Source organism: Molossus molossus, unplaced genomic scaffold (assembly GCF_014108415.1).
Source record: "Molossus molossus isolate mMolMol1 unplaced genomic scaffold, mMolMol1.p scaffold_m16_p_21, whole genome shotgun sequence".
Taxonomy (NCBI): Eukaryota; Metazoa; Chordata; class Mammalia; order Chiroptera; family Molossidae; genus Molossus; species Molossus molossus.
This window is the reverse complement of record NW_023425357.1, coordinates 7,614,278-7,632,927: the sequence shown is the minus strand read 5'-3', so window position 1 is coordinate 7,632,927 and position 18,650 is coordinate 7,614,278. Positions and strand designations below refer to the sequence as shown.

At 49.7% G+C, this 18,650-nt stretch overlaps 1 protein-coding gene across 1 annotated transcript in view; it reads left to right on the top strand.

Annotated features, from left to right (window-relative positions):
* Positions 1 to 18,650, top strand: part of GRIN2D (glutamate ionotropic receptor NMDA type subunit 2D) — a 38,156-nt gene that overhangs the window by 13,278 nt on the left and 6,228 nt on the right. Inside the window, exons 6-11 of the mRNA XM_036275504.1 lie at positions 53 to 264; positions 524 to 692; positions 1,324 to 1,477; positions 3,656 to 3,781; positions 3,984 to 4,213; positions 5,543 to 5,703. Of these exons, the coding sequence (XP_036131397.1) occupies positions 53 to 264; positions 524 to 692; positions 1,324 to 1,477; positions 3,656 to 3,781; positions 3,984 to 4,213; positions 5,543 to 5,703 (1,052 nt within the window). The remainder of the gene's footprint in view (positions 1 to 52; positions 265 to 523; positions 693 to 1,323; positions 1,478 to 3,655; positions 3,782 to 3,983; positions 4,214 to 5,542; positions 5,704 to 18,650) is intronic.

Below are 18,650 nucleotides of genomic sequence, written 5' to 3'. Positions count from 1 at the left end.
GACATCCTGGAAAGTCCTGCCAGGAAGCTTGAATTCCCCTCTCTTGACCAAGGTGGGCAGCTGGGAGCAGCAGACTCTCCGCCTCAAGTACCCGCTATGGTCCCGCTATGGTCGCTTCCTGCAGCCAGTAGATGATACCCAGCACCTCACGGTGGCCACGCTGGAGGAGAGGCCCTTTGTCATTGTGGAGCCCGCTGACCCCATCAGCGGCACTTGCATCCGAGACTCTGTACCCTGCCGGAGCCAGCTCAACCGCACCCACAGGTGACAACCGGGATCCAGGAATTCCAGCTTCAAAATCCTTCTGCCTTGAAGCCCAGTAGTCCTGGCCCCAGCCCCCTCCTTCCTTGGGACCCAGAACACACAGCAGTGCTCCAGCTTGGTGACCTTGGACAAGTCCCATTAACTTCTTTGGGCCTCAGTTTACCCAGGAAGCGCTAACCTTAGTTTTAGCCGTGGCTTGCCCCTCCCTCCATTAAGACGGGGGGTCCCCAATGTCCCCAAGCCTGCTCATTCCCCGCAGCCCTCCGCCAGACGCCCCGCGTCCAGAAAAGCGATGCTGCAAGGGCTTCTGCATCGACATTCTGAAGCGGCTGGCGCAGACCATCGGCTTCAGCTACGACCTCTACCTGGTCACGAACGGCAAGCACGGGAAAAAGATCGACGGCGTCTGGAACGGCATGATCGGGGAGGTGAGGCGGGCGGGGACGGGGCGGCGCGGCGCCAGCACGCGACCGGGGGACGGGGGAAAGGGGCGGGGAATCCTGGGTCCGACGGGGAGAACCCTGGGGTGGGAGGGGCGTGGCTGAGCGGAGGCAACGCCGGGATTGGAAGGAGCCAGGCCCTGAGAAGGACCGACCCCCTTGGAGGAAGCACCTTTAGGGCGGAGGGGGCGGGGCCTGGAGGGTGGAACTCCTAGAAGGGGCGGGGCCTGGAGGATGGAACTCCTATAAGGGGGCGGGGCCGGGAGGGTGGAACTCCTAGAAGGGGGCGGGGCCTGGAGGGTGGAACTCCTAGAAGGGGGCGGGGCCGGGAGGGTGGAACTCCTAGAAGGGGGCGGGGCCGGGAGGAGGGAGCCCGAAACCTTGCGGCGGGAGCGGAATGCGGTCAGAGCCACCTCTTCCCGCTCCTGCTCCCAGACTCTCACCTCCACCTTTCCGGCCACACTCGGCGTCCCCCTCACCCCCCCCCCCCCACACACACCCTCGTAGCCTCTCTCTTATGCTGTCACTGGTCTCCTCCCGGGGCCGCTATTGCCTGCCTCCCGCCTTTCTCTGCCTGAGCCAGCCGGGTGCCCTCACCCCCTCCTCACCCTCACCCCAGGTGTTCTACCAGCGCGCGGACATGGCCATCGGCTCTCTCACCATAAACGAGGAGCGGTCCGAGATCGTGGACTTCTCTGTCCCCTTCGTGGAGACCGGCATCAGCGTGATGGTAGCGCGCAGCAACGGCACCGTGTCCCCCTCGGCCTTCCTGGGTGAGCTTGGGGCCCCGGGACGGCCAGGCAGGAGCCGCTGTGTGCCCAGTCCCTCTGGTGTTGCCTGTGCAGGCGGTGTGACTCCGCTGAAGGGGTCTCGCTTCTGGGCCTCGGTTCCCTAGTCTGCAGTGTTGGAGAGGTAATTTCTTCCACCAGAAGCGTTTTGACCATGAAGCTTCTGAGCTTCGGGGGGCTTCTGCTGCACAGCCTCTTCAAGGCCCTGCAGCTGGTTTTGTCGGCATGGTTTTGTAAAAGAGAGCCCTCCAAACTATGCGCTTCAGGCCCCACAAGATCTAGGTGTCCCCAGTACATACATATGAGATGAGGAAGAGATTAGCATGGTACTGGCACATGGTAATGCTCAATTCACCCATCGGGCAGTGTTTATTGAGCGCCTAGAGTGTGCCAAGCTCTGAGCTGTCCACAAATCCCTGCCCTCTAAGGGCTGTTGGTCTCCTGGAAGCGGCAGAAAATAAACTCTTAAAGGGACACAGAGACAGAATCACATGAGATGCTGACCAATACTGCGAGACATTAAGCCAGGAGAAAGAGAAGGAAAGGACAAGCCCCTTTGAGGAGGTGACGCGGTCCTCCTGTGTCAATCTGTCTGGCATTGTAGGCAGAGGGAACAGCAAGGACAAAGGCACCCAGGTGGAATATTTGTGAAATAGCCAGAGGCCTGTGTGGCTGGAAGGGGAGCGAGGGAGGGGTGGCAGGTGGCCCATGATGGAAGACTGCGTTTTGCTCTTATTGAAATGGCAAGGGTTTTAAATACAGGTGGTGGTAGAAAGACAGCAGCGAGGGTGAGACAAGGAGACAGGCTTGAGACGTGGTTAGGAAGCTGACACCCAGGTGGGTTGCTGGCTTTGAGGTGGATTGGAACAGGATAGAGAGCTCATTTACCGAGCTTGGGAGGAAATAGAAGAAGTGTACATCCAGCCAAGAGCAGTAGTTCTTGTCATTTTCTGCTTGCTGTCTGAAGTCTGAGCAAAGGTCCTGGGAGGGGGAGGTGCTGGGAGAAGGGACCTCCTTCCTTTGTGTTTTGTTTTTGGTATTTTTCCCCAACCATGTCTCTTGTGGCTTCCTCTTTGCATCAAGGTCTCTGCAGGGCACCTTGAGATGCACCACGTGGGGTCCCTGCTTTTAGCAGGGAAGTGACAAGGTCATGTGCATGACCCACCATGTTGCCCGGTGGAAACAACAGGCATGTCCCCAGATGCTGCAGTGATAGTCCAGGGTGGTGACTCTGCTGTGACAGGGGCAGTCCTGGTCGTGTGCACTTGGCCCAGGGAGCTCAAACTAGCCAGTACTAATCTCAAGGAAAATGGCCTATTGTCAGTGAACTCCCAGAGCTAGAGTGATGAGGGGATGCATGAACTCAAGTTTGTCTGATGGACATGTCAGGGTGGCACCTCTGATAGGGGAGCTGTGGAGACTGAGGCAGAGAGGGTGTGGCTCATTAGGGGAGCTGTGAGTTCTGAGTGGTTAATGCAATGGGTTCTTGAGAGAGTGATCAGGCCAGAGAGGGGGGCGGAAGCAAGGCTGAGGGTGGGAACTTTGTGTTGGAGGTCTGGGGAGCCACTGAGGACTGCGAGCTGGGAAGAGGTCAGGTCATCTCTGGGTGTAGAAAGAACCTCTAGGGCCATAGGGAGGGGGGTGGGCTTGCAGAGAAAGGGGAGATGGTCCAGGAGAGAGGAAAAGGCCTGATCCAGGAGCAGGGACAGGAGGATGGGGCTGGGGACTAACAGGCTGTGGCTGGTGAGGGAGAGAAAGGGAAGGGGAGAGGATGGGAAATGGGGGGTTGGGATGTGACTGGACGGATGGTGGGACTCCCAGGATGAGGAACCTGGGAGTTGGTGCTGGGCTCAGTGTGGGATGTGAATGACCCATGGGGATGGCCAGGGGGAGATGGAGACTCGGGTTTGGGGCTCAGGAAACATACTTAGGAGACAGTTTCTAGTTGGTGGTTGAAACCACAGAAATGGTTGAGATGACTGTCTTTGAGAGAGACTGGCTCTCAGGGGCCTGGGTGGACAATGAGGTTGTTCCCGAGATGGCAGTCTTGGGAAGGGGACAGAATACAACAGGGTCAGATCTGGGCCTCACTTTGGTCACTTGCCTGTGGTCCCCCAATCTTTTGCTCCCCTGAGCCATGACCACAAACCCCCTTGCTCCCAGAGCCCTACAGCCCTGCTGTGTGGGTGATGATGTTCGTCATGTGCCTCACCGTGGTCGCTGTCACCGTTTTCATCTTCGAGTACCTCAGTCCTGTCGGTTACAACCGCAGCCTGGCCACCGGCAAGCGTGAGTCCCCTTCCGCCATCACCCTACCTCAGAGCACCTGGACCATAGATAGAACTACACTTCCCAGGAGGCATTGGGGGTAGAGCTATGGCCCCTGGAGGTGGCAGATGCCTCAGGGGCCACTGGGAATTGTAGTTTTTTCTGCTCCCTCATTGAGCAGAAGAGCTTTGGGGTCCATGTTCCCCCTCCTGGCCCCCTGCAGGCCCTGGTGGCTCAACCTTCACCATTGGAAAATCCATCTGGCTGCTCTGGGCCCTGGTGTTCAATAACTCGGTGCCCGTGGAGAACCCCCGGGGTACCACCAGCAAAATCATGGTGCTGGTGTGGGCCTTCTTCGCCGTCATCTTCCTTGCCAGCTACACAGCTAACCTGGCCGCCTTCATGATCCAGGAGGAGTACGTGGACACCGTGTCTGGGCTCAGTGACCGAAAGGTGTGTGTGTCTGGGGAGAGGGGAGTTAGCTGGGGTTGGAGGTCACAGAGCTTATCACAAAGGAGAGCAGAGGAGGATTCCTGGGGGTCTCTTCCCAGAAAGAGTTCCAAAGTGGTAGAATTCTGGAGCCCACAATGAACTGTTTAAATATTCCCAGGGAAGAGTGTCCCCAAATATTCAAGGGGCAGTTCAGTAGTGCTGAATGGGGTAGTCTAGACCACCGTTTCTCTCAAACTGTGATGAAGAACTAATTTTTGAAATTTCTAACCCAGTGGAGACCAATGCTTTTGTAAAATACAATAGAAATGAATCACTGGAACGTAAAATTTAAAACCAAGACATGCAAAATTCAATCCCGAATTTTAATGTATGCGGTTCAACAGACATCAAATGATCCTATCAAATTACTATACATGCTGACTCTCTCAATTTCTGTACTTGCCTCATCGCGGGTCACAGTTTGTTCACTAGGAGTGAGGGCCTCTTAGAAGGTTGAGAAATCAATCCAATGGATGGCCACAAGCAATTTTTTTAATGGAATGGGATGGAATAGAAAATATGTTTGACTACATCTTATGAAATAAGGATGAGTATGGTTTTTGAAATATTTGACATTGAACCAGCACACACCTGTCTGGCTACGTTTGTTGTTAAAATAGGGAACTATTTCTAAATGGATTGGTAAATAACAACTGCCCCCCCCCCCATGCCAGCCCCTGCCCCTGAGACCTCCCATGATCCAGCAAATGAAGGGTTAATGCCTGGCATATCGGGGGCCTCTGGAACTCTTCTTGAAGCTCTGTAGCCAGTGTCTTTTTTAAAATATGTTTTTATTGGTTTTTCTAGAGAGAGAGGGAGGGAGAGAGAGATAGAAACATTGATGAGAGAGAGAAACATCGATCGGCTGCCTCCTGCATCCCTCCTACTGGGGATTGAGCCCACAATCTGGGCATGTGCCCTGATCGGGAATCGAACTGGGACCTCTCAGTCCATGAGACGATGCTCAATCCACTGAGCCACACTGGCAGGGTGTTGGTGTCTTTTTTGACTGGACCACTATCAGGCCATGCTGGTTGTTAAATATTTCAATATTACTGAATATGTGTATATGTATATATATATGTGTGTGTATATCTGCGATTGTATACATATCTATGGGTGGGTAGTAGTGTTTCCCACTGTGGGCCACTGTGAGCAAGTTTGGGAAACACTTCTGCACTGGGGTGTCCCCTAGTTAGAGCATCCCCACAAATGGACATCTGGGTGGAGGAGATCCTCCAGCCAGATGCCCCCAAGGGGGTGCCCTAGTAACTCTCTTTTCTGCCCTAGTTCCAGCGGCCCCAGGAGCAGTACCCGCCCCTGAAGTTTGGGACGGTGCCCAATGGGTCCACGGAGAAGAACATCCGCAGCAACTACCCCGACATGCACAGCTACATGGTGCGCTACAACCAGCCCCGCGTAGAGGAAGCGCTCACTCAGCTCAAGGCAGGGTCAGCGCAGACTTGGGCGGAGGTGGGGTGGTGGTGGCGGGTGCCCTGAGGATACTCGGAGATGGCGAGGGCTCAGGGACCATTCATTATCCTTAGAGGTCAGCCCAGGATGGGTCAGCTTGGAGGGCAGAGGTCATTGAGGGTGGCAGCGAACTCCCCTTTCCAGAAGTACGGTCCTTGTGATGGTTTTAGGGATCCAGTAGTTCAAATCTTGGATTAGTCTCTTCTTGGTTGTGTGATCTTGGTCTAGTCAACCTCTCTGAGCCTCAGTTTCCTCCTCTGTAAAATGGGGATAACAGAAGGACCTAACTCATAAGGTTGTTATAAGAACTACTATAGTTATTATTATTAGTTAATATATTATTTTGTTACTATTATTAGTTAATCCATGCAAAAACACTCAGAGCAGTGCCTGGCACACTATAGGTGTTTGCTGCTATCATCATCATCATCATCATCATCATCAGGACGGAACTCAATGGAACGAATATTTGGATTTTATTGTTTATCAGTTTCCCAACAACTAGGGATAAAGTTAAGTTCTGGCTCCGAGCACAGTCCAAGCTGACGAGTGGAGAGCTGGAGGTTAGAGGGCAGATGAGAGGGGAACGTGGGGTCACGGCTGGGTTTTGTTCAAAGGGCAGAGAGAGGCCAGTCTGGCTCAACGGTTAGAGCGTCATCCTGCGGACCAAATGGCACTTTGAGTAGGGGAGGGATGCGATTGGACTTCTGTTTGTAAATGCTCCCTCTGGCTGCTATGTGGAGAATGGATGGAAGGGGACATCCGTGGGACCAGCTATCATGTCCTTCAGAGCACTTTTGCCCAAGGCCCGCCCTCTGTTCACCCCTGAAGTAGCCACTCCTTACCAGATCCTATTTACCCCTATTTTGATTAGAATTGTTGGGCTGCAAGAAAAGAAACCTGATCAATTTGGTTTCTATGAAATGGATGGATTTGCATAAGGATACAGCAGAGTCTCTCAGAACCAGTTGCAGAAAGTTCAGTTAGGCTTTGAAAGAATGTGAAAGTCATTCATTCACTTTAAAAAAATTTAAGAGTGCCAGGAATAGTTCTGCACTGGATAATGGTAGTCAACAAAATACGTAAGTTTCTTGATTTGTCAGGAGTGCTTAAATAGAGGTTTCTTTATTTCTCACAAGAAGTCCAGGGCTGGTGTTATAGCTCAAGGATACCATCAACAATCCAAATTCTCTCCACATATTTGTTCCATCAACCTTGGAGCACAGATCTTCATGCTCATTTTGGTGCCTCGTGGTTACAAGATGGCTGCTGCCCCTCTGAAGCACATCTTGGTTCCAGGCAAGAATGAAGAGGAAGGGCAAAAGAGTGGAGGATTTTCTCCTGGCAAGATTTTGCCTTTTTATTGGGAAAAGTATGCTTTTTGCAGGGACTTCTGGCTATTTCTCGGAATGCATCAGATGGCCACTCCTAGCTGCAAGGGAGGCTGGCAAATGTTAGCCTTCCAGCCTTTGTTGTGGAAAATGGCAAAAGAAGAGGTTGTAAACAGAGATTATGGTAGCCAAGCCGTCATCCAGGGTCATGCCCTCATGTTAGTCTGTATTTTGCCACCTAGCAGCTTCTCTCTTGCACCTTGTCCTCCTCCAGTGCTCTATCGCACCTCTCTCAATTTCTGGTGGTCACACAGTCCCTTGTCTCCCATCTCTGTGTATCCTTTCTGTGCTTTCCCTGCAAGCCTCTACTTTCTGACACTGAACTTCAGCACCTTCTTATCAGTCACCTCTTTTTTCTCTCATCTCCTGTAACTGCTATTTTCCCTGCCCAACTTCAGCCCCTTCAGAGAATTGCCACTCTCTCCTTGACCCTCTCCTTTCAAGCACCATTAACATGCGGTGCTTTCGGTAATAGGCTTTTCTTCTTTAACCAAGACTTTGGGCTGGCCCAAGAGTGCAGACGGAGGCTCACATACTGTAAGTCTAACTATTTAAACTTTAGAAATCAAGCTAGCAAACCATTTAACTTGGATCCTCCTGCCTTGACAAATAGACCTGAACAAACAGAAAGTCTAACAAGTTCAAGTGGAATTCTGAATTCCGTGAGAGAACCTGACTCCTTGCCTTCCTACCCAAATCTGTTTTCTTGCCTTTTCCAGCTTCTCAAGGCTGCCTGCATTCCGTGGCTCGGGGCCCTGAATCACCCAGACTGCTGGCGCTGTCTCATGTCTCCTTCTCTGACTGACCTTTCCCCCTCCCTCTTATAAGGACCCTGTGATTATATTGGGCCCACCTGGATAATCTAGGCTCATTTCCACATCCTAAAATCCTTAATTTAATCATATATGCAGAGTCTCTTTTGAAATGTGACATAACATATTCACAAGTTCCAGGTATTAGGGTGTGGATATTGGGGCTGGGGGTGGGGTGCTTATTCTGCCTATGACAGTTTTCTTAGAGGATAATTTCCAAGGGAGGTACAGATTCTGGGGGGTGGGGCACAACACCTTAGCCCCAGAGACTCCAGCAGGGGAGAGGTGGGGAGGGGAGTCCTCAAAACCATGGGTCCAGAGCAGCACTCCCCTGCTGCCTCCTGAGTTTGGAGAATCACGAGCAGAGGTGTTGGGACACGGCAGAGAACAGGAAAAGAGTTTTTTAAATTGTGCACTTATTCATTCTTTTCCCCAGAGACCAGTTTTCCATATCTTCCTGTATAATGCCAGGATTCTGGTGTCCCCTGTGGCCAGCGAGTCCTAATAGTTTCCTGGGGTGCTTAACAGCACTGGTTTTAAAACCAGATGGTCCTGGCCCTTGCCAATTTAGCTCAGCAGCTGGAGCGTCAGCCCTCGGACCCGGGTTCCATGTACCTGTTCGGGGTCATGAGGGAGGCAACCAATCAATGTGTCTCTCTCACGTCATCAATGCTTCTCTCTCTCCCCCTCCTTTTCTTCCACTCTATCTAAAAATCAATGGAAAAAATATCCTTGAGTGCGGATTAAGCAAAATAAACAAACAAAATCAGGTGGTCCTGGGTTGGAATTGGAGATAACCACTTACTGCTGTGAGGCAAGTCAATTCCGCCCCTGAACCTTAATTTTCACCTCCGTAGTATGGGGCCAACAATCCCGCTGGGTTACAAAGTGGCCCTGGAAAAAGGTACCTCAGAAGCCAAGGTCCCTGTCTTCTGTCTCTTCCTTTCTGGGGCCACTTGCTTTCATCTTGGTCTCTCTATACATCTCAGCCCTTGGCTTCAGCAGAGCCCACGACTTCTGCATGGACCTCAGTTTTTATGCAACCTTTCAGCTCCAAGGTCCAACCTGAGCCGGTGCACGAGAAGTTCAAGTTCACATCCCGCTAGTGAGAATCTGATTGGTCTAGCTGGCGGGCCAGGTGTCCACGGGGCCAATCAGAGGCAGACAGGGTGAGAGCTGGTCACGTGGTTCCCTGGGCCGGCACTTCCGGCCCCACACAGGTTCTCAGATGCCAGAGGAGCCTGTGGGGATGGAAAGCCTCCTTGGGTTTCCAGAACCCCCTTCCTCCACTGGCCTGGCTTTGCTTCAGCTGCGAACCCTCCTGGACCCCTAAGCCCCCTTCCCCGGGCTCCCCCATCTGGACAGTCCCCAACACTTGCTTATTGGTTAAAATAATAAGATAAAAAGAGGTCTCCCCTCCCCCACCCCATATTGATCCTCTGTCGATGGTTCAATGCATTTCCTCCAGCATTTTTTTCTAGAACAGGCCTGTGTGCTGGACTCAGCTGGGAACTACATATTTAATTAAAATTTTTCTAGGACTCATAGTAAAAGAAACAGGCAGTATTAATTTTACTTATGTATATTACCCTAATATCTCTGAGATATTAGCATTTCTATATAATATAAAAATGGTGATGTCTTTTTATTTTATTTTATTTTTTTTAAGAGCCACCCCAAAGAGTCTCACTTTATTTATTTATTTTAAATTTTTTTTTTCCTGGTATGTGCCCCTAGCAGGAACCGAACCCAGGACTCTCTGGTCCGCAGGCCGACGCTTCAACCGCTGAGCCAAACCGGCCAGGTCTATGTCTTCTCTTTGCTTTCTCTTTTATACTTCGTATGTTCTACTCAGAGCATATCTCTTTTGGATTCACCATATTTCCAGGGCTCAATAGCCACATCCGGCTAGTGGCTGTCATTCTGGACAGCGTAGGTCAACAACTGTCTTTTTACCTCTTTTGCTATTTTTCCTTCTCTTCCTCTATCTTCTTTTCCTCTCCCTCTTCCTCTCACTGGTACTTCTTCCCCTTCTTTCCCCATCCTCGTCCCTTCCTTTGCCCCGACCCCCAGGTGCCATCTACGTTTCCCTGACCTTAGGATCTAGAAACATTGGCTCCAACTCCCCTTCCTAAGAATTTTGCAAATTCCTGAACTCTCCAGGGTCACCCTGGCTTCAAGCTCCTCTCTACAGGATTTAATGCACTTTCTGGACCATCTCACTGGCCCAAGTGTGTCTTCCCAGCTCCAGAGCCTGTTAACCAGAATCGAGCCCTGGCCGGTTTGGCTCAGCGGTTAGAGCGTCGGCCTGCGGTTCGGAGAGACCCGGGTTCGGTTCCCGCTAAGGGCACGTACTTCGGTTGCAGTTTGTCCCCGGCCCTGGTTGGTCGTGCGGGTGGCAGCCACTCGATGTGTCCCTTCACGTCGATGTTTCTCTCTCTCTCTCTTCCTCTCTCTCCCTCCCGCTCTATCTGAACAGAATCGAAGCCCACCCCTCCCTTGTCCGCACAAGAGCCTGCACTGACGCCAGGCCGTGTGCTGGGCTGAGACCGGACCAGGAAGGGCGTCGGCCGCCAGCACTGTCTAGTACAAGTGCAATGAAACTGCAGTGTGAGTCTACATTTGTCCGTAGCCACATGAAAAGACATAAAAAGAAACATGAAATTAGTCTTAATAATATCTTTCACTTAACCCAGTTATTCAAAATATTATTGTGACATGTAATCAGTAAAACAATGGTGGAGACCTTTGACATATGTTTTCCTCACACAAATCTCTGAAGTCCGGTGTGCATTTCACAGCCGCAGCACACACCTCAGTTCGGGCTCGCCGAAGTTCAAGTGCTCCGAACAGCCACAGTGGCACGTCGCCACCGAACGGGGCAGCCCAGGTCCACTCCATCTAAATGCAAAAAGCTTCATAATGAACATGAAACATAAAAGAGCTCTGGCCACCCCCACACCCCCCTGGACTTTTCTACTTCCTTACCCCCAGATTCCTCCCCAGCCATCTGGCTGACTCATCTCTCCCCCTCCCTCTTCTTCCACTTTGTCCTCCTCAGCCGCTGCCTCCAGGAAGGCCCTGGGATTTCCAGATCCTCTCCCTCTGCAAAGAGGGCAGCTCTCCCAGGCTCTGCCCATCCGCCCCTACTTCACGAGTGCAAAGTGCCCTTCCCCAGAGGGCAAGGGGGGCTGCCTTTCTCGTTTACTTCTCCAGGTGTCCCTCTCTTCCCCAGTCCATTTTTTCTCTTACTTGCAGAGGGCGAGAATTCAGAGACTGGTGTGTGGGAGAGGGGGACCCCCTGTCCTGAATCTACTTGGTGCCTGAGTTTGGGAGACCAGTCACCCAGTAACCAGCAAGGGACACCAGCCCCATCTTAACAAAAAAATTGGGTCCGAGTCTATCTCATTCTTGAGTTCAGAGAACAGGGGATCCCTGTACTATTTTTATCTTTAATCCAAATGTCAACCACAACCCCAGCCCTTACTGAGTAAAAATAGCTTGAGGCTTCATCTCATCTTTTCATAGTTTATATAAAATATATATATATATTGATTTGAAAGAGAGAAAAACATGGAGCGGCTGCCTCCTGCACGCCCCTACTGGAGACTGAGCACAAAACCCGGGCATGTGCCCTGACCAGGGTCAAGCTGGCAACCTCTCAGTCCACGGGACGATGCTTATCTTTTCTTTTCTTTTCTTTTTTATCCTCACCCAAGGACATTTTTCCATTTTTTGTTCAGATAGAGTGGGAGGGAGAGAGAGGAAGAGAGAAACATCGATGTGAAAGGGACACATCGAGTGGCTGCCACCTGCACGACCAACCAGGGCCGGGGACAAACTGCAACCAAAACACATGCCCTTAGCGAGAACCGAACCCGGGTCTCTCTGGACCGCGTGCCAATGCCATAACCGCTGAGCCGAACTGGCCAGGGCTATCTTTTCTTTCTTTAAAAAATAATTTTTCTTGCCCTGGCTGGTTCGGCTCAGTGGTTATGGCATCGGCACGCGGTCTGAACAAAAAATGGAAAAATGTCCTTGGGTGAGGATAAAAAAATATATATATACATATATATTTTTTTCTTTATTGATTTTAGAGAGAGAGGGAGGGAGGGAGAGGGAGAGAGAGATAGAAACACTGATGAGAGAGAACATCAATTGGCCGCCTCCTGCATGCCCCCCACTGGGAATTTGGCCCACAACCTGGGCATGTGCCCTGACCGGGAATCCAACCAGCGACCTCTTGGTATATGGGTGGACGCCCAACCACTGAGCCACACCGGCCGGGCTTATCTTTTCTTATTGAACTATAATACACAAATCTGAAGTGTGAAGCTCACTGACTGCCCATACACGCATTATACCTCCATGTGATCACACCCAGGTTCAGGCCCGGAAAATGTCCAGCTCCTCAGAAAGCCCCCCTCTGCGCCTCCAGGCACCATAGAGTCTCACTGTGTACGGTTTGCCTGCTTTTGACTATCGATCACATAAACAGAGTCAGTGTGCGGGGCAGCTTTTGTGTCCGGCTTGTTTTGCCCGTTACCCCCAGGGCGTTCGTCCAGAGCCGTGTCCCAGTGAGCATGCGGTTACGTGCACACACCCGAATTCTTCCATCTACTGTTGGTGGACATTTAGGTTGTTTCCAGTGTTTGGCCATTATGAATATTCTACTACAAACGTTCTTGTACAAGTCTTTGGAGGACGTCCACATTCGTTTTTCTTGGGTAAATTCCCACGGGGAGAACTGCTGGGTCATAGATGGATGCTTAGTGTCGAAAGATCCTGCCAGGCCCTGGTCAGTTTGGCTCAGCGGTTGGAGCATCAGCCTACGGTCCAGAGAGACCCTGGTTCGGTTCCCGCTAAGGGCGCGTACCTCGGTTGCAATTTGTCCCCGGCCCTGGTTGGTCGTGCGGGAGGCAGCCACTCGGTGTGTCTCTTTCACTTCGATGTTTCTCTCTCTCTCTCCCTCCCACTCTATCTGAACAAAAAATGAAAAAAAGTCCTCGGGTGAGGATAAAATTTAAAAAAAGATCCTGCCAAACATTTTCCAAAATGGTTGTACCAATGTCTGCTCTCATCGGCACTGCAGGAAAGTTCCGCTTGTTCCGTAGCCTTGCCAAGGCTTGGTATCATTCCCAAATCTTTAAAATTTACTATAGCGTTTATTATCCATCAGCACCCACTTAAGTTCATTATTTGTTTGCTAGGGTTGCTATACCAAAAATGTATTGTCTCACAGTTTGGGAGGCTAGATGTCTTCCTGGCTCCTCCTAAGGGCTGTGAGGGGAGGCTCTGTCCCCGGCTTCTCTCCTTGGCTTGGAGATGGCTGTCTTCTCCCTGTGTCTTCACACTGTCTCCCGTCTGTGTGTCTCTGTGTCCACATTTCCCCTTTATAAGGACACCAGCCCTATTGGATGAAGGCCCACCCTGATGACCTCATTTCAATTTGAGTAGCTCTATAAGACCCTGTCGCCGGCTAAGGTCACATTCTGAGACGCTGAGGTAGGCCTTTCATTTTTTGCGTCTATTTTTTAAAAAATTCTTTTTCTTTATTGATTTGAGAGAGAGAGGAAGGGAGAGAGAGAGAGAGAAACATCAATGAGAGAGAACATCAATTGGCCGCCTCCTGCATGTCCCCCACTGGGGATCAGGCCCGCAACCTGGGCATGTGCCCTGACCAGGAATTGAACTGGTGACCTCTTGGTGCATGGGTCAACGCTCAACCACTGAGCCACACCAGCCAGGCCACTGGGGTAGGACTTTCATATATGAATGTTGGAGGACACAATTCAACCTGTAATATGTCATAGGTGAATATTATTATTCCCATTTTATAGATGGGGAAACTGAGGCACAGCAAGATTCCCATAGCTGTAGAGTAGCAGAGCTGGGACCTGATTGTCGGCCATCTGATTCTCAGCCCAGCCTCTCGACCACTGTGATCCTAGCCTGACAGGCAGTGAGAAGCCTGGGGGGGCCCTTGTGCCCCTCCCCAGAAGCTTCATGGATTCCCAAGGGATCCCCGTGTGTCTCACTGTCCCTCTTCTGATTTCTTGTTTCTGCTGAATTCTGCTTCTCCCCAGTATTCCTATGTACAGTCCCCCCTAATTTTATCAGAGTTATACAGCCACATAATTTGGAGAGTCAACTACAAGGTTTTAAAACATAAAAACCAACAGTCCCTATCTGCCTACCCGCCATTTCTCCCACTTGAGGGGAACCTGCTTCCCCCTCATCTATTGTGTCATTTTGCTATTTATGTCCTTATCTCTACGTACCATGTTTGTACGGCTACCTCTTGGCTTTTCGACGTAGGCGTTTTCCATTCACTTCTCACGATGGGAGACTCGCGCTCTTGTTTAAACGACTGCAGCTCCCGCGCTGTGATTCCGGCTCGATGAATATGCAGTGTTTACATGTTATGACGCTGTGATTCTGGCTCGATGAATATGCAGTGTTTACATGTTATGACGCTGTGATTCTGGCTCGATGAATATGCAGTGTTTACATGTTATGACGCTGTGATTCTGGCTCGATGAATATGCAGTGTTTACATGTTATGACGCTGTGATTCTGGCTCGATGAATATGCAGTGTTTACATGTTATGACTGTCAACACTCCCACAGCTGCCACACTAGTAAACCACGATGACTTTCCTCTCCTACACAAGCCTTTGTTTTTCCTGGACTTGATCATTGTCTTTCTTTTCTTCTTTCCAGTAGCTTAGTGCCCGAGTTTTCTTTGTGCTGAGCTCATTCAAACCCACATTCTCTGTTAGCTGCGTGAATCTCTTCAGATATTCAGACGCATCAGGTATCCGTTCACTTTACCTGGTGAAAGACGTTTCCTCCTGGCCTCCTGGCCCGCTCGGTGTGGTACACAGTCTGCATCCTGAGGTCCCCTCACCTCCCCCCAGGTTCGGATGATATCGAATCCCAAATCTTACTCGTCCTGGGTTTGCCTCTTTTGTTTTTGTCAGCTTCCTGACAAAAAGCATGCGGAGGGAGGAGTAACATTTTAGAGATGTCAAATATCTGAAAACATCTGTACTCTCTTTTTAAATTATTATTTTAGAAAGAGGGAAGGAGAGAGAAAAAAAAGAGAGAGAGAGACATCAATTTGTTGTTCCACTTATTTATGCATTCTTTGGTTGATTCTTGTATGTGCCCTGACCAGGGATGGAACCCGCAACCTTGGTGTATTGGGATGAAGCTGTAACCAACTGAGCTACCTGACCAGGGCAAGACACATGTACTCTTTTTTTTTTTATCCTCACCTGAGGACATCGTCCCATTTTTTGTTCAGATAGAGTGGGAGGGAGAGAGAGAGAAAGAGAGAGAGAAACATCGATGTGAAAGGGACACATCGAGTGGCTGCCACCCGCACAACCCAACCAGGGCCAGGGACAAACTGCAACCGAGGTACGTGCCCTTAGCAGGAACCGAACCCGGGTCTCTCTGGACCACAGGCTGATGCTGTAACCGCTGAGCCAAACTGGCCGGGGCAAGACACGTGTACTCTTATGAGCCATCTGGCTGCATATAAAATTCTGGGCTGGAGATATTTTCCTCCAGATGTTTGAAGGCATCCCTATATTGCCTTCTAATTTCTAACTTCTAAGTTACTGTTGAAAAATCCAAAGTCATTCTGATTCCTAAGGCTCGTCTGTGACCTCTTTTTTTCCTCCTGTTCTCAGCATGCTGACATTTCTAAGCAATGTGTCTTCGGTTATTTTCATGATTGGACCTTCCAATCATATCCTCGTGTCATTTATTCTGGGAGATTTTCTGGATTTCTTTCAATTACGATTTCCCTAGTCCCTCCGTTTCTCTGTTCTTTCTTTCTGGAGCCCTTACTAATTTTATACTGAGCTTCCTACACTATCCATTTCCTTTTTAATTCCCTCTCTTATTTATCCATCTCTTTAGCTCCCTGCTCTACTTCCTGAGAGATTTTCTTAATATTATATTAAGCTTTTCATTCCTGCGAGTGTATTTTTAATTTCTAAGCACTTTTTTTATCTCTGAATTTTTTATAGTAGTTTGTACATTTTGTAGTATTTTTATAGTTTCCTATTTTGCAATGTCCTATTCATGGTTCAGAGCTGCAGCATCTTATCTTGTTTCCCTCATGATATTAACAATAGTTGTTGGGTATTTTTACATTATCTCTTGTCTGCAATGTTTCTTTCAAGTCACCCCCCATTTGTTTTATTTCTATCTTTTAAAAAATATATGTTTGTATTGATTTTCTAGAGAGAGAGAGAAATATCGATGTGAGCTTGGCCAGTGTGGCTCAGTGGTTGAGCACTGACCCATGCACCAAGTCGTTGCCCAGTTCAATTCCTGGTCAAGGCACATGCCCAGGTTGTGGGCCAAATCCCCAGTAGGGGGCATGCAGGAGGCGGCAAATAGATGTTCTCTCTCATTGATATTTCTATCTCTCTCTCCCTCTCCCTTCCTCTCTCTCTAAAAATCAATTAACAACAACAACAAAAGAAACATCGATACGAGAAACATCTATTGGCTGCTTCCTGCACGCCACCTACTGGGGATCAAGTCCACAACCTGGGCATGCGCCCTGAGTGGGAATCTAACCCGTGACCTCAGTCCACAGGATGATGCTCAATCCACTGAGCCACACTGGCCGGGCTGTTTCTGTCTTTCTTATTAGAGGCTTTATTTGAGGTCTAGTAATCCTTGGTAGTCTGTTCATATTTGAGAGTGGTGGGTCCAAAACTCTCAAAGTGGTGGCCTGTGATTATATAAATGGGGTTGTTGACTATGAACTTCACTGTAGGATGATCTGCCTGGACCTTTTGTTGTTGTTCTTTCTTTATTTATTTATTTTAATGTTTTTTCATCATACAAATCTTGTTTATATGGTAATTTTTACCATTTTTTTATCCTCACCCAAGGACTTTTTTTTTCATTTATCTTCAGATAGAGCAGGAGGGAGAGAGAAACATCAATGTGAGAGAGACACATCAAGTGGTTGCCACCCACACAACCCCAACCGGGGCCGGGGACAAACCACAACCGAGGTACGTGCCCTTAGCGGGAACCGAACCCGGGACTCTCTGGTCCGCAGGCCGATGCTCTAACCGCTGAGCCAAACCAGCCAGGGCCGTTGTTGTTCTTGTTAATCCTCACCTGAGGATATTTTTTCCATTGATTTTTAGAGAGAGGAAAAGGAAGGAAGGGAGGGAGGGAGAGAGAGAAAGAAAGAAAAGAAAAGGAACATTGATGTGAGAGAGACATAGATTGGTTGCCTCCTGCTCATGCCCCAACCTGGGTGGGAGATCAAACCTGCAATTTAGGTACGTGCCCTTGACCAGGGATGGAACCCAAGACCCTTTGGTGCTCTGGTCATGCTCTAACTACTGAGCAGTACTGGCCAGGGCTAGACCATTTTTGTTGGGGAATTCCCAATGTTCGTATCTTTCCGGCTCTTTTCTTGGGTTAATCATACACACACACACACACACACACACACACACATTTACATATGTATGCACATGTATATATATACATGCTATATAAAATGTTTTCATATAGAGAGGAACAAAGAAGAAAATAAACAATGAACCATGCTCCTACAGGATAACTCAGTTGATTACAACATCATCAATACACCAAGGTTGCAGGTTTGATCCCTGGTCAGGGCACATACAAGAATCGATCAATGAATGCATGAATAAGTGGAACAAAAAATCGATGTTTCTCTCTTCCTTTCCTCTCTCTCAATTCAATTTTAAATAATTTAATAACGAACCATGATCTCTCTGACAAGATAACCCCTAATATTATAGAAGTTAAAGGCATTCATTCGTGCATTTGTTCATCCACTCCATGTTCGGTGAGGTCTTGGAGCAGAGCCCTGCTCTCCTGGAGCGCCCATTGCAGTCTGCGACACAGACGTGTGTCTGGAGCGGCGCTCTCCGGTGGCCTTTTCTGTGACAATGGAAATACTCTGGACCTGTCCAGTCCAACACGGTAACCACCACTTCTCCATCACTCGAAATGTGGTTGGTGTGGCTACGGAACTGAATTTTTAATTTTAGTTAAAGTCTGAATTCAGACAGCCACAGGTGGCTCGTGGCTACCACCGAGGACAGCACTAGAACATTCCACTCTTGCCCTGGCCGGTTTGGCTCAGCGGTTAGAGCGTGGGCCCGCGGACCAGAGAGTCCCAGGTTCAGTTCCCGCTAAGGGCACGTACGTCGTACATCGGTTGCAGTGTGTCCCCGGCCCCAGTTGGGGTCATGTGGGTGGCAGCCACTCGATGTGTCTCTCTCACATCGATGTTTCTCTCTCTCTTCCCCCCTCTCTCCCTCCTGCTCTATCTGAAGATAAATACAAAAATGAGGATAAAAAAAAATAAGTAAATTCCACTCTTACAGAGAGGTACAGAGGGAACTGGCGGCGACACGTGGCCTTGCCTGCCGCACACACCAATCCTGGGCTCACCCTACGCTGAGGGCAAGCAACCTCGTAGGAAGAGAAAGGAAATGCATTTCTTCAAAAGAAATAAAGAAACCAGCTTCTCCTCCCAGTTGATTCCGGAAGCCCATTCCCTGAACTCCCACTGGCTGAGGAGGGGCATTAAAGGAACCGTCAGGCCGCGGCTCCTGAACGGAAGCATTCTGTTTGATTTCTTTCCGATCTGCCAGGCCACGTGTGCATCCGCGGGCCTCTGCATCCCTCACTGAAAGTACC